Source organism: Diplotaxodon limnothrissa, linkage group LG7 (assembly GCF_057381915.1).
Source record: "Diplotaxodon limnothrissa isolate DT_005_m linkage group LG7, D_limnothrissa_male_GT1.1, whole genome shotgun sequence".
NCBI classification, from domain to species: Eukaryota; Metazoa; Chordata; class Actinopteri; order Cichliformes; family Cichlidae; genus Diplotaxodon; species Diplotaxodon limnothrissa.
In genome coordinates, this window is record NC_140602.1 from 11,300,568 (window position 1) to 11,314,162 (window position 13,595).

At 40.8% G+C, this 13,595-nt stretch overlaps 1 protein-coding gene across 1 annotated transcript; it reads left to right on the forward strand.

The window, feature by feature from the left end:
* Window positions 1-9,016: 9,016 nt before the first annotated feature.
* bbs10 (Bardet-Biedl syndrome 10) lies at window positions 9,017-13,433 on the forward strand. The gene is made up of 5 exons (XM_085357386.1): window positions 9,017-9,048; window positions 11,179-11,394; window positions 11,483-12,448; window positions 12,599-13,197; window positions 13,246-13,433. Exons 2-5 carry the CDS (start codon window positions 11,204-11,206, stop codon window positions 13,431-13,433), a joined length of 1,944 nt encoding a protein of 647 aa, XP_085213512.1. The 5' UTR covers window positions 9,017-9,048; window positions 11,179-11,203.
* The last annotated feature ends 162 nt before the right edge of the window (window positions 13,434-13,595 follow it).

The following is a 13,595-nucleotide window of genomic DNA, read 5'->3' on the forward strand; positions in this document are numbered from 1 at the left end:
CTCCAATCCCTGGTCTTCTACAGAGCTTTCACTTAGAGAATCAGACAGCAGACTGATACTAGAAAAAGTTAAAGACTCAGTGTCAGACTCAGGTACTTCTAGCTTCACATTGTTTTCCAGGAGACAAGATTCTGTTTTGTCAAAGTCTTTTGTATCAGCTGTGAGGTTTTTCTTCATACAGCTCTTTTTTGGCTTTGCTGTGTCTATTGTTTCGAGTTGTGTGTTTGAATTACCCACAGATATGCAGTCTAGGGCTGCTTCAGCCTCCAGTCCTGGAGTTTCTAAGTTTTCATTATCATTGTGGTCATCCACAGAGCTTTCATTCAGGATGCTGTCCTTTGCTCCTGTATCCTCTGTTTTCTCGGGGCAGTCTGTGCCCATGGACTGAAGACAGACCTCAGAGGTCTGCATGGAGGTTGGATCTCCATTCTCTGTGGGTTCCCTAGTTGATCTCACTAACATTTTACAAAACTTCAGCATGTCTGTTAACAAAGTGGAAAGCAGATGAAAGTCACAGTACTCTGGTTTGAACGGTACCAGAGATTGCCACTGTGGTACAATTGTACCAAAAAAGTGGTTGATGAGTAACTCCCAAGTTTCCACTGAGGTGTAAGTGAGTGGAGTATTCATGTTAAAGTCTGTACTATTTAAACTCTGAATTGGAGAAGTGGGATTCATTTGATGTGTAGTTGGAGTTGTGCTAGACATGTGTGCTGTTTGTAAACTAAATGCGCTTAAATTACACTCGCTGCTCTGATGCATAAATGCTTTGTGAACTGAGCTTTACTGGCATTGCTCTTGGCTATTTATAGCCTCGCATGTCAGAAGCCACGCCCACCCCGAAGAACGCATTGATAGGTCACAGCAGGTAGCCAGTGTGACGTCACACGCAGTTCTTGGCCCGAAGAAAACTGTTTAAAGTTAAATAATAATAATAATAAATTCTGTTTAAAGTAAGTAACAGCTCTCATGTGGCTCATTTATCAATAACAAAGAACCTTAAACGTTTTTTTTTTTTTAGGTTAATAGCGATAATATATCCATAAGCACCCCAAGGTGAAGAAATACAGACAGGCTTTGAATGCTGCCTTGTTTTCATTGTCGCTAATAAAGTCTCGTACAAACATCAGCTAACGACAGGAGCGAGAACAGCCTGGAAAGCCTTAAGAGAGATAAAATAAATATAACTTTGATATGAACTAAAGTCTTTTTGTTGTTATTTCGTTATTGTATTTTGTGGCGTGGTGGCGGGGAAAGAACTCAACTAAGTATATCTGGTATACTTATCCGGCAGTATTTCCTAAATGTATATTAAATTGCAAACCATTGGAAAGAGATCAACAAATGTCGTGTAGCTGTGATCATTTTTGGCTGGATACACTAGGTGGAAGCAGCGATTTCTAATCCAAGGTACCTCAACCAAAGAAGAAGCACAGAGGCGAGCGATCCTTTCTAACTAACGGTGAGCAAAGTCCTGAAAAATCAAGCCGCGTTTTATTTTATTTTTTAGAAATCAGAGAAGGTATATTTCAAGATATTCTAAAACACACCCGGATTTTTTAAATGAAATAGGCTATTATCACAATATTTTTTTGGCTATCATGTCTGCTCTCTCTTGTTCTCTTCTTCATCTCTAGGTTGGTGCTCCCTGCTCCGACTTTCTCCTCCTCTTTCTCACACGCTGCTGAATTTATCCTTGTGTGTCAGAGGTGCAAAGCCATAAGAATGAACAATAAATAGAACTGAAACTTTTTGGGTTGTTATTTAATTATTGAATTCTGTGAAGTGGAGGCGTAAAAAGAGCTCAGGTTATTTAATTAAGTGGTACTAGCAAACATAGGGAACATACATACATCTGCAGCCATGCAGCTGCACTGCTTTTTTAAGGTTGAGTGAGGATGGGAAGAACAGACAAAGAAACCACATGCTCAAAAATAAACAATAAATTGACCTCCCCAAAGGGATTAATAAAGTTCTATTCTATGCTCTACGTTAAGAGACCTGTTTTAATTCGGATAAGTCCCTCTGAGAGTAAAGGCAATCTCCAGCAGGCCTGAGCTAAGGAAACAAAGTACACTAATGTAGTTATAACGTAATGAGTCGTTATAGATATATACGTAATTATACACTGTATTGAGCAGGCTACTGCCCACACTAAACTGTGACTATCACCAGGCAATCTGGGGGTGTTTCCTAAATCACTAGCAGGCGCCAAACTTCTGACAGAGTGAACAGGATGTATGCAGGTAAACTCCAGATTGACACGAGCTGATTGGTGGAGTCATGGGGAAAATATTGGCTCGTGATCTACCTTACAGAAAGACAGAGAGAGGTACAACACCAGATGGAAGGTATTTTATTTACACACTAAACTAATCTGATATCCCATTTTCAGCAAATGAAATGAAACAACACAAAATGTATTTTTATTTCATTTTATTATTATTTTTTTTATTTATTTTGGTGTGGCACTGTTTCTTAACTTAAAATGTCCTGTTGTAATTGGACATTTTAAGTTAAGAAACGGTGCCAAACCACCCCCCTCCACTTCCCTCAAGGTGTATTATTGCAAGGTCAAGACCATGCAATAATACATAGAAACTCCAACCCCCAAGAGCATGCACTTTGGCGACAGTGGGAAGGAAAAACCCCCTTTTACAAGGGGGAAACCTCCAGCAGAACCAGGCTCAGGAATGGGGTGGCCATCTGCCTTGGCCAGTTGGGGATGAGGGAAGGAAGGCAGGAGAAAAAGAGTGGTTATTTTAACCACTCTTTTTTTTTTTTGCCAATTAAAATTGGTCCATCTCATCTAAACTTGGTTTTAAAACTAAGTTTAGATGAGATGGACCAATTTAAATAAATATTTTAAGACAAGCACGTGTGCTTGTCTTAAAATAGCACACCTTTTTCTCATTTGCACTCATTTAGTGTGCACATGAGAAAATCCTAGAGATGATACTTTGTCTCTTCAGCTTGGCATGTTTTTTGAAAGTGTTGACAATTATTTCGTCAACCGTTGGGTTGCTTAACTTCATGAACTGTCCTGGAGAATGCCACTTTTCATGGAGATCATTGTATACTGTCAAGCTGAGTTCTTCAATGTTCTCTAGGGAGATTTTATATTTTTTGGACAAAATTTTGTTCCAGATCTTTTGGCTAAGCCTCTGTACAATGAAGTCAGTTGTTCCTGAATGCCATGTCGTCGTCTCATTTAGTTCGGCCATACTGTGTATTACCAGATCTCTAGTGAATTTTTCCACAAGCTCCCAGTACTCGTCCCAGTTTTTAGATACACTGAGTACTCTTTTTGGTAATCCCAGCAGGTGTTTGGTGAAGATTGGAACAGTAATGTTATCAAGCTGCTCCCTCAGACTAAAAATCAAATATTTTTCCTTGCATTTGTGTGTTTTGCAAAGATCCTTTAAAATGGCCTCGTGGATATTTTTTAGGCTTTTTGGAGATAGATCCAAATGTTTGTCATTAATTTCTGGCCACATTTTCTCAAGCAGGCGATCACCAATGCAGTCAGGAGTGAGGCGCTCTGTGAAGAGCTTGTGTTTAGAGGCGACGTTGTCTATGGCCTTTGAAACCACCATCTGAATAACTTTGTTGACACACAACTTTTCCTCGCTCAGAGAATCAGATAGTGGACTGATCTGACAAGAAGTTAAAGACTCACTGTCACTGAGGAATCCCTGAAATCTGGGGGTTGCCTCATCTTTCAGTCCTCGACTTTCTGTTTCATCTCTGTAGCTTGAGTTGTCTACAGATATGCAGCCTACAACTGGTTGAGCCTCCAATCCCTGGTCTTCTACAGAGCTTTCACTTAGAGAATCAGACAGCAGACTGATACTAGAAAAAGTTAAAGACTCAGTGTCAGACTCAGGTACTTCTAGCTTCACATTGTTTTCCAGGAGACAAGATTCTGTTTTGTCAAAGTCTTTTGTATCAGCTGTGAGGTTTTTCTTCATACAGCTCTTTTTTGGCTTTGCTGTGTCTATTGTTTCGAGTTGTGTGTTTGAATTACCCACAGATATGCAGTCTAGGGCTGCTTCAGCCTCCAGTCCTGGAGTTTCTAAGTTTTCATTATCATTGTGGTCATCCACAGAGCTTTCATTCAGGATGCTGTCCTTTGCTCCTGTATCCTCTGTTTTCTCGGGGCAGTCTGTGCCCATGGACTGAAGACAGACCTCAGAGGTCTGCATGGAGGTTGGATCTCCATTCTCTGTGGGTTCCCTAGTTGATCTCACTAACATTTTACAAAACTTCAGCATGTCTGTTAACAAAGTGGAAAGCAGATGAAAGTCACAGTACTCTGGTTTGAACGGTACCAGAGATTGCCACTGTGGTACAATTGTACCAAAAAAGTGGTTGATGAGTAACTCCCAAGTTTCCACTGAGGTGTAAGTGAGTGGAGTATTCATGTTAAAGTCTGTACTATTTAAACTCTGAATTGGAGAAGTGGGATTCATTTGATGTGTAGTTGGAGTTGTGCTAGACATGTGTGCTGTTTGTAAACTAAATGCGCTTAAATTACACTCGCTGCTCTGATGCATAAATGCTTTGTGAACTGAGCTTTACTGGCATTGCTCTTGGCTATTTATAGCCTCGCATGTCAGAAGCCACGCCCACCCCGAAGAACGCATTGATAGGTCACAGCAGGTAGCCAGTGTGACGTCACACGCAGTTCTTGGCCCGAAGAAAACTGTTTAAAGTTAAATAATAATAATAATAAATTCTGTTTAAAGTAAGTAACAGCTCTCATGTGGCTCATTTATCAATAACAAAGAACCTTAAACGTTTTTTTTTTTTTAGGTTAATAGCGATAATATATCCATAAGCACCCCAAGGTGAAGAAATACAGACAGGCTTTGAATGCTGCCTTGTTTTCATTGTCGCTAATAAAGTCTCGTACAAACATCAGCTAACGACAGGAGCGAGAACAGCCTGGAAAGCCTTAAGAGAGATAAAATAAATATAACTTTGATATGAACTAAAGTCTTTTTGTTGTTATTTCGTTATTGTATTTTGTGGCGTGGTGGCGGGGAAAGAACTCAACTAAGTATATCTGGTATACTTATCCGGCAGTATTTCCTAAATGTATATTAAATTGCAAACCATTGGAAAGAGATCAACAAATGTCGTGTAGCTGTGATCATTTTTGGCTGGATACACTAGGTGGAAGCAGCGATTTCTAATCCAAGGTACCTCAACCAAAGAAGAAGCACAGAGGCGAGCGATCCTTTCTAACTAACGGTGAGCAAAGTCCTGAAAAATCAAGCCGCGTTTTATTTTATTTTTTAGAAATCAGAGAAGGTATATTTCAAGATATTCTAAAACACACCCGGATTTTTTAAATGAAATAGGCTATTATCACAATATTTTTTTGGCTATCATGTCTGCTCTCTCTTGTTCTCTTCTTCATCTCTAGGTTGGTGCTCCCTGCTCCGACTTTCTCCTCCTCTTTCTCACACGCTGCTGAATTTATCCTTGTGTGTCAGAGGTGCAAAGCCATAAGAATGAACAATAAATAGAACTGAAACTTTTTGGGTTGTTATTTAATTATTGAATTCTGTGAAGTGGAGGCGTAAAAAGAGCTCAGGTTATTTAATTAAGTGGTACTAGCAAACATAGGGAACATACATACATCTGCAGCCATGCAGCTGCACTGCTTTTTTAAGGTTGAGTGAGGATGGGAAGAACAGACAAAGAAACCACATGCTCAAAAATAAACAATAAATTGACCTCCCCAAAGGGATTAATAAAGTTCTATTCTATGCTCTACGTTAAGAGACCTGTTTTAATTCGGATAAGTCCCTCTGAGAGTAAAGGCAATCTCCAGCAGGCCTGAGCTAAGGAAACAAAGTACACTAATGTAGTTATAACGTAATGAGTCGTTATAGATATATACGTAATTATACACTGTATTGAGCAGGCTACTGCCCACACTAAACTGTGACTATCACCAGGCAATCTGGGGGTGTTTCCTAAATCACTAGCAGGCGCCAAACTTCTGACAGAGTGAACAGGATGTATGCAGGTAAACTCCAGATTGACACGAGCTGATTGGTGGAGTCATGGGGAAAATATTGGCTCGTGATCTACCTTACAGAAAGACAGAGAGAGGTACAACACCAGATGGAAGGTATTTTATTTACACACTAAACTAATCTGATATCCCATTTTCAGCAAATGAAATGAAACAACACAAAATGTATTTTTATTTCATTTTATTATTATTTTTTTTATTTATTTTGGTGTGGCACTGTTTCTTAACTTAAAATGTCCTGTTGTAATTGGACATTTTAAGTTAAGAAACGGTGCCAAACCACCCCCCTCCACTTCCCTCAAGGTGTATTATTGCAAGGTCAAGACCATGCAATAATACATAGAAACTCCAACCCCCAAGAGCATGCACTTTGGCGACAGTGGGAAGGAAAAACCCCCTTTTACAAGGGGGAAACCTCCAGCAGAACCAGGCTCAGGAATGGGGTGGCCATCTGCCTTGGCCAGTTGGGGATGAGGGAAGGAAGGCAGGAGAAAAAGAGTGGTTATTTTAACCACTCTTTTTTTTTTTTGCCAATTAAAATTGGTCCATCTCATCTAAACTTGGTTTTAAAACTAAGTTTAGATGAGATGGACCAATTTAAATAAATATTTTAAGACAAGCACGTGTGCTTGTCTTAAAATAGCACACCTTTTTCTCATTTGCACTCATTTAGTGTGCACATGAGAAAATCCTAGAGATGATACTTTGTCTCTTCAGCTTGGCATGTTTTTTGAAAGTGTTGACAATTATTTCGTCAACCGTTGGGTTGCTTAACTTCATGAACTGTCCTGGAGAATGCCACTTTTCATGGAGATCATTGTATACTGTCAAGCTGAGTTCTTCAATGTTCTCTAGGGAGATTTTATATTTTTTGGACAAAATTTTGTTCCAGATCTTTTGGCTAAGCCTCTGTACAATGAAGTCAGTTGTTCCTGAATGCCATGTCGTCGTCTCATTTAGTTCGGCCATACTGTGTATTACCAGATCTCTAGTGAATTTTTCCACAAGCTCCCAGTACTCGTCCCAGTTTTTAGATACACTGAGTACTCTTTTTGGTAATCCCAGCAGGTGTTTGGTGAAGATTGGAACAGTAATGTTATCAAGCTGCTCCCTCAGACTAAAAATCAAATATTTTTCCTTGCATTTGTGTGTTTTGCAAAGATCCTTTAAAATGGCCTCGTGGATATTTTTTAGGCTTTTTGGAGATAGATCCAAATGTTTGTCATTAATTTCTGGCCACATTTTCTCAAGCAGGCGATCACCAATGCAGTCAGGAGTGAGGCGCTCTGTGAAGAGCTTGTGTTTAGAGGCGACGTTGTCTATGGCCTTTGAAACCACCATCTGAATAACTTTGTTGACACACAACTTTTCCTCGCTCAGAGAATCAGATAGTGGACTGATCTGACAAGAAGTTAAAGACTCACTGTCACTGAGGAATCCCTGAAATCTGGGGGTTGCCTCATCTTTCAGTCCTCGACTTTCTGTTTCATCTCTGTAGCTTGAGTTGTCTACAGATATGCAGCCTACAACTGGTTGAGCCTCCAATCCCTGGTCTTCTACAGAGCTTTCACTTAGAGAATCAGACAGCAGACTGATACTAGAAAAAGTTAAAGACTCAGTGTCAGACTCAGGTACTTCTAGCTTCACATTGTTTTCCAGGAGACAAGATTCTGTTTTGTCAAAGTCTTTTGTATCAGCTGTGAGGTTTTTCTTCATACAGCTCTTTTTTGGCTTTGCTGTGTCTATTGTTTCGAGTTGTGTGTTTGAATTACCCACAGATATGCAGTCTAGGGCTGCTTCAGCCTCCAGTCCTGGAGTTTCTAAGTTTTCATTATCATTGTGGTCATCCACAGAGCTTTCATTCAGGATGCTGTCCTTTGCTCCTGTATCCTCTGTTTTCTCGGGGCAGTCTGTGCCCATGGACTGAAGACAGACCTCAGAGGTCTGCATGGAGGTTGGATCTCCATTCTCTGTGGGTTCCCTAGTTGATCTCACTAACATTTTACAAAACTTCAGCATGTCTGTTAACAAAGTGGAAAGCAGATGAAAGTCACAGTACTCTGGTTTGAACGGTACCAGAGATTGCCACTGTGGTACAATTGTACCAAAAAAGTGGTTGATGAGTAACTCCCAAGTTTCCACTGAGGTGTAAGTGAGTGGAGTATTCATGTTAAAGTCTGTACTATTTAAACTCTGAATTGGAGAAGTGGGATTCATTTGATGTGTAGTTGGAGTTGTGCTAGACATGTGTGCTGTTTGTAAACTAAATGCGCTTAAATTACACTCGCTGCTCTGATGCATAAATGCTTTGTGAACTGAGCTTTACTGGCATTGCTCTTGGCTATTTATAGCCTCGCATGTCAGAAGCCACGCCCACCCCGAAGAACGCATTGATAGGTCACAGCAGGTAGCCAGTGTGACGTCACACGCAGTTCTTGGCCCGAAGAAAACTGTTTAAAGTTAAATAATAATAATAATAAATTCTGTTTAAAGTAAGTAACAGCTCTCATGTGGCTCATTTATCAATAACAAATAACCTTAAACGTTTTTTTTTTTAGGTTAATAGCGATAATATATCCATAAGCACCCCAAGGTGAAGAAATACAGACAGGCTTTGAATGCTGCCTTGTTTTCATTGTCGCTAATAAAGTCTCGTACAAACATCAGCTAACGACAGGAGCGAGAACAGCCTGGAAAGCCTTAAGAGAGATAAAATAAATATAACTTTGATATGAACTAAAGTCTTTTTGTTGTTATTTCGTTATTGTATTTTGTGGCGTGGTGGCGGGGAAAGAACTCAACTAAGTATATCTGGTATACTTATCCGGCAGTATTTCCTAAATGTATATTAAATTGCAAACCATTGGAAAGAGATCAACAAATGTCGTGTAGCTGTGATCATTTTTGGCTGGATACACTAGGTGGAAGCAGCGATTTCTAATCCAAGGTACCTCAACCAAAGAAGAAGCACAGAGGCGAGCGATCCTTTCTAACTAACGGTGAGCAAAGTCCTGAAAAATCAAGCCACGTTTTATTTTTTTTAGAAATCAGAGAAGGTATATTTCAAGATATTCTAAAACACACCCGGATTTTTTAAATGAAATAGGCTGGCGGAAACCGCCGGTGGTTTCAATTGTTTTCTAAGTCTAGCTATTTGGCTAACGTAGCTAGCATAGTAACCATAGTAACTATGATACCGGTTGCCGTATATTGTAGTTAAAGCTACAGTAAGGTTGACGATTCGTGCTAAGAAACTCTTATTTGTGGTTTTTATGGTCTTGGCAGATAAAGAACAGTAGTTAAAAAAAAGAATCTCCGACGATTACATTTCATAGAGCAGAACTGAATATAGTCCGCCCCAATCGGTAAAGCTAACTGTGCTAGGCTTTTGAGCAAGTGCACCTCCTCCAGAAATTAACAATTTCCCTATAATATCCCTAAATCCGATATCCATCATAAGTCGTGTCTAGAAGCAAGTACGCCTGCCTTGTCTCGAGACTCTGGAAGTGCGCTGCAGTGGAGGTCGGGGGGGGGGGGGGGGGGGGTGTAAGAGCCGAGACGTTTATGATTAATCAGGGAGAAGAACTCTTCTGCTTATTTTCACGATATTGATGGCCCACAGTGTCAACATTTAGATTACAATGCATAAAATACATAAAAGCCACTGAAAATACATAATAATACAAGTCATATATCGACATTTCTAACAAGATAGAGATTTGTGTGCGTCAGATTTGATTTATTAGGTAAATTCCTCTTGAACCTAATTTTTATTTTTCTACTGCACAGCTTTTCCTGGTTCAGTGTTACGTACCGTTCAAATGACGTGTGTGACACATATAAATGAGTCCCCTGCTGTACACTGCAGGCAGTGGGTCTGTTTTACTTATTTGACAAAGATCTGAGCATTTTCCTGTTATTTCTGCCCATTTGTTAAACTATAATTTCTGTTTCATTAAGTAAACGGTTTCTCTCCGAGAAAAAACCAAACAAACATGGTTTGCATACTATATATTTATTGCCATGCTTTAATAATTGTGTTGTTTTTGTATGTATACCGAGCTTCTTATTAACTGCACGCACACACCAATCTCTGCTCCGATTCCACTTTATTTCGTCTACTTCTCCATTTCCTCTGGAGCTTCTTGCTCGCGAGTGAATTACACACATTGCAGCAACACAGTGCCATCTAGTGGCTGATACAAACATAGGTCAACATGCTACAATAATTAATGTTGTTTAACGGAAAAATATTCACTAAGCATTGTTGTTATAGATATTGTTCAATACAGTATGGTTCAATAGCTTTTGGGTAAACAGTTTTCTAGTGTGGAAACCAATAGATCTGTAAACCAAAATAATATTTCTCCACTCTCTAACCTACCTACATAATTTGTCATAGATTTGATTTTCTTACTTTGCTTTTAAGGATCTATCACATTGCCAAGATTTCTGTGTTTCTCAGAAAAGCTGGATTTGGATTTCCTTTGCAATTACATCTCCAAACCCTCAACTGCACTAATTTTGGTTTTTGTCATTATACGATCAGTCAAAGTCAAACCTCGATTTCCTTTGAACCCACTCTATCCCAGTGTGGCTCCTGTTTCCACATATATAAAAAAGACAAGCAGCCACGCCTCTGAGTCAGATATTGTTAACATTCTTCATCATCATTACTGCTTTCTCACTTAGGTAGGATCTAATAGTGTCTACAGTTACGCCCTCTCATTGCTTCTCTAAGCAGTCAGGTCAACTTCCAACACATGAAGTCCTAGATCCCTTAATTAAATCATGGCCCGCCAGCCATCCCAAGTCTACCAACCATATATCTGATTTGGCAGTCGAGACCTGTCTACTTAATTGTCTCTATATCCTCTGAAAGGCTTTTAAGTGTCTGCCAAGCACAGGCAGCCATGGTAGATTTATCCTGACACCTTTCCTACACTGCATGCAACACTAATGTTTAAATACCGCTTTACAGCGAGCCAGTATGTTGTGTGTAAATCCAAATAGTGTTTTAATTAGGAGGGTTCATGTTTTAAAGAATAAAAATACTGGGTTTGTATATATTATGTATTTATTTATTTATTGCAGGTCGCAGTTTAAATTCTGACTTTTTAAAATTTCAGTCTGTGCTCATTCCTGGGAGAAAGGATGCCGCCATTGGGGCACTTACACATGGAACATGTCCTGCAGGCAGTCGGTGTCTTGGAGGCGGTCATCCTTCGCAGTTTTGGCCCTGAAGGAGGACAGGTGCTGTTCACACGAGACACGGGACAGGCGATGTTGAGCCGCAGTGGGACACGCATTCTCACGGCACTACATCTGGAGCATCCGTTGGCCAGGTTAACAGTCAAACATTTACTTGAATGATTATACATATTTTTCTAGGTTTAACTCCTTGGTGACGTGTTTGTGTGTTCCTCATTTTAGGATGGTGGTGGAGTGTGTCTGGAAGCATAGCTCTGCAACAGGCGATGGATCCAAAACCTTTATCCTGCTGCTGGCATCATTGCTACGGTTGATTCATGCAGCAGCCAGCAAGGAGTCTAATGTGTCACACTCTTATAGCTCAACAAAAGCAGCAGAGGCTTCCACTGCCAGACACTTGGCTGACAAACTGCTAGCATTTGGGTTGAAGGAGTTGGATGAGCTCATTGCTACGGGAGTGGTCCCTTATGGAGGCTGCATTTCGTGGGAAGATTTCACTGTGGAAGCACAAACGCCATCTCTCACAAACAATCTCTGTGTTCAAAAGCTGCTAAGATCATTTTTTCACACACGCTGTGGTTACACGCACTGTGACTTCAGTAGTCACCTCACATGTGAGCTGCTCAGTCACTGGAAGTTTAAAAATCAACTACCTTCATTCTCTCTGCAGCTTGTAAGCGACTACTTCCCTGCCCTCCATACACCTGTGTCGGGCTTTCCTGTCCGCTCTTCACGTTTAATCGAGGGGCAGGTAATCCACAGGGACTTTGCCACGCCACCGCTTAAGACTGACCACCAGCCAGTTAAAGCTGTAGTTCTCACCGGGTCGCTGCAACCAACATTGCTCAGCACAGGAGACGTGCTTGAGTTGGGATGTAGAGGCAGAATGAAGGAGGAGAGAAGTATTTTACACTTTAGCTCCTGGATGGAAAGCTCACTGCAGGGTATTATTGCGAAGCTGCAGACTTTGGGTGTTTGTGTGCTTCTGTCTGCAGTAAAACAGTCTGCTGCTGTCCTGGCTTTAGCCACACAGGCAGAGATGTGCCTTGTAGAATGTGTCAGTGAAGATGAACTTTCTCTGTTTTCCCAGCTAAGTGGAACTACTCCAATCTGGGACTGTTCAATGATTGAATCAGAGCACGTAGCCACACTGGCTTTTTGCCGGCCGATACAGCTCGGAGCCCACAGGTATAAAAAACACACTTCGTCTTGAGTAATGTAGTGTGCTCGTATAATATTATAGATAGCAACAGGAAGTTTAGCATTATCTGTAATCTCCAAAACAGGAATTAATGCTGTTTTGTTTAGTTTAATGTATGGGTTTTGTCTCTTCCACAGGTATGTCCATGTGGCTTTCCAGGACTCGGAAGAAAGAATCACCATCAAACCCTGCAGTCTGATCATCTGTGCCCCAGGGGAAGGACAGATTGAGCAGTATGCATGTGCTTTACAAGATGCCATTCGCATGCTACTTAGAACTTGGGAGCCCATGCATGCAGCTGCAACCACAACATCAAAGAGCACCCTGCAGTCGCATAAAGGCGCATCTTTACATACAGACAGTCTGACCGAGGAAACCGCATACAGATCCATCGCTATACAGCCCATTCAAAAGTGTGTGTTAAAGCCAGGCTGTGTTTTATCTGCTGGTGGGTTATTTGAGCTTCTCTTACACTATGCCCTCCTACAACATGGACATAGTTGCTCAGTTTCCCCTGACCTAAATATAGATGCTTCTGTTTCCCAGCTCTTGGCAAATGCCCTACTGAGCGTGCCTCAAAAGATTTACTCTCACAGTCCGCACCATTTCCTGGAGTCTCAAAGAAGGGTCATAAGTTTTGTTAGTAAGTTTCCAAATGATTCCCACCCTTTTAGCCTTGTATATAAACGAGAAAATACTATAAGCCCTATACAGGTCGAAGGGCCTCTGGGGGATGGTAAACTAAGCTTGCATTGTTGTAGAGAGGGTGACAAATTGTCAAAAGTTTCAGAGTTGGATCTGGGCCTTGAATCTGTCTCCTGTAAATACCAGCTACTTCTTGCTGTATTGCAGTGTGTCGCAAGTCTCCTTAAGGTGGACGCTGTCCTGCCTACACACACTGCTTTACACACCCAGTCGCGTAGACTCACCAGGACTTCCTGGGAGGGTACAGAGGACGAAGGCGAGGACTGAGATTGTGTCTTAGTTAAGATAAAAGCCATAAACATATTTTCTCTCAGTGCTCCCTCATGTCAAAGATGGAGTAAATACTTAGCACTTTAATACATTTTTGGCACAGTGATTTTTCTATACCCACAAGATATATCCAACTATCTGTCCATTCTCTTCCACTTA

Bases quoted from the DNA above. Each gene is read 5' to 3' on its own strand.
- bbs10 (XM_085357386.1), top strand. From the start codon at position 11,204: ATGCCGCCATTGGGGCACTTACACATGGAACATGTCCTGCAGGCAGTC. The intron at 12,449-12,598 runs GTATAAAAAACA...TCTCTTCCACAG, and splicing joins ATACAGCTCGGAGCCCACAG to GTATGTCCATGTGGCTTTCC. The intron at 13,198-13,245 runs GTAAACTAAGCT...AATTGTCAAAAG, and splicing joins CGAAGGGCCTCTGGGGGATG to TTTCAGAGTTGGATCTGGGC.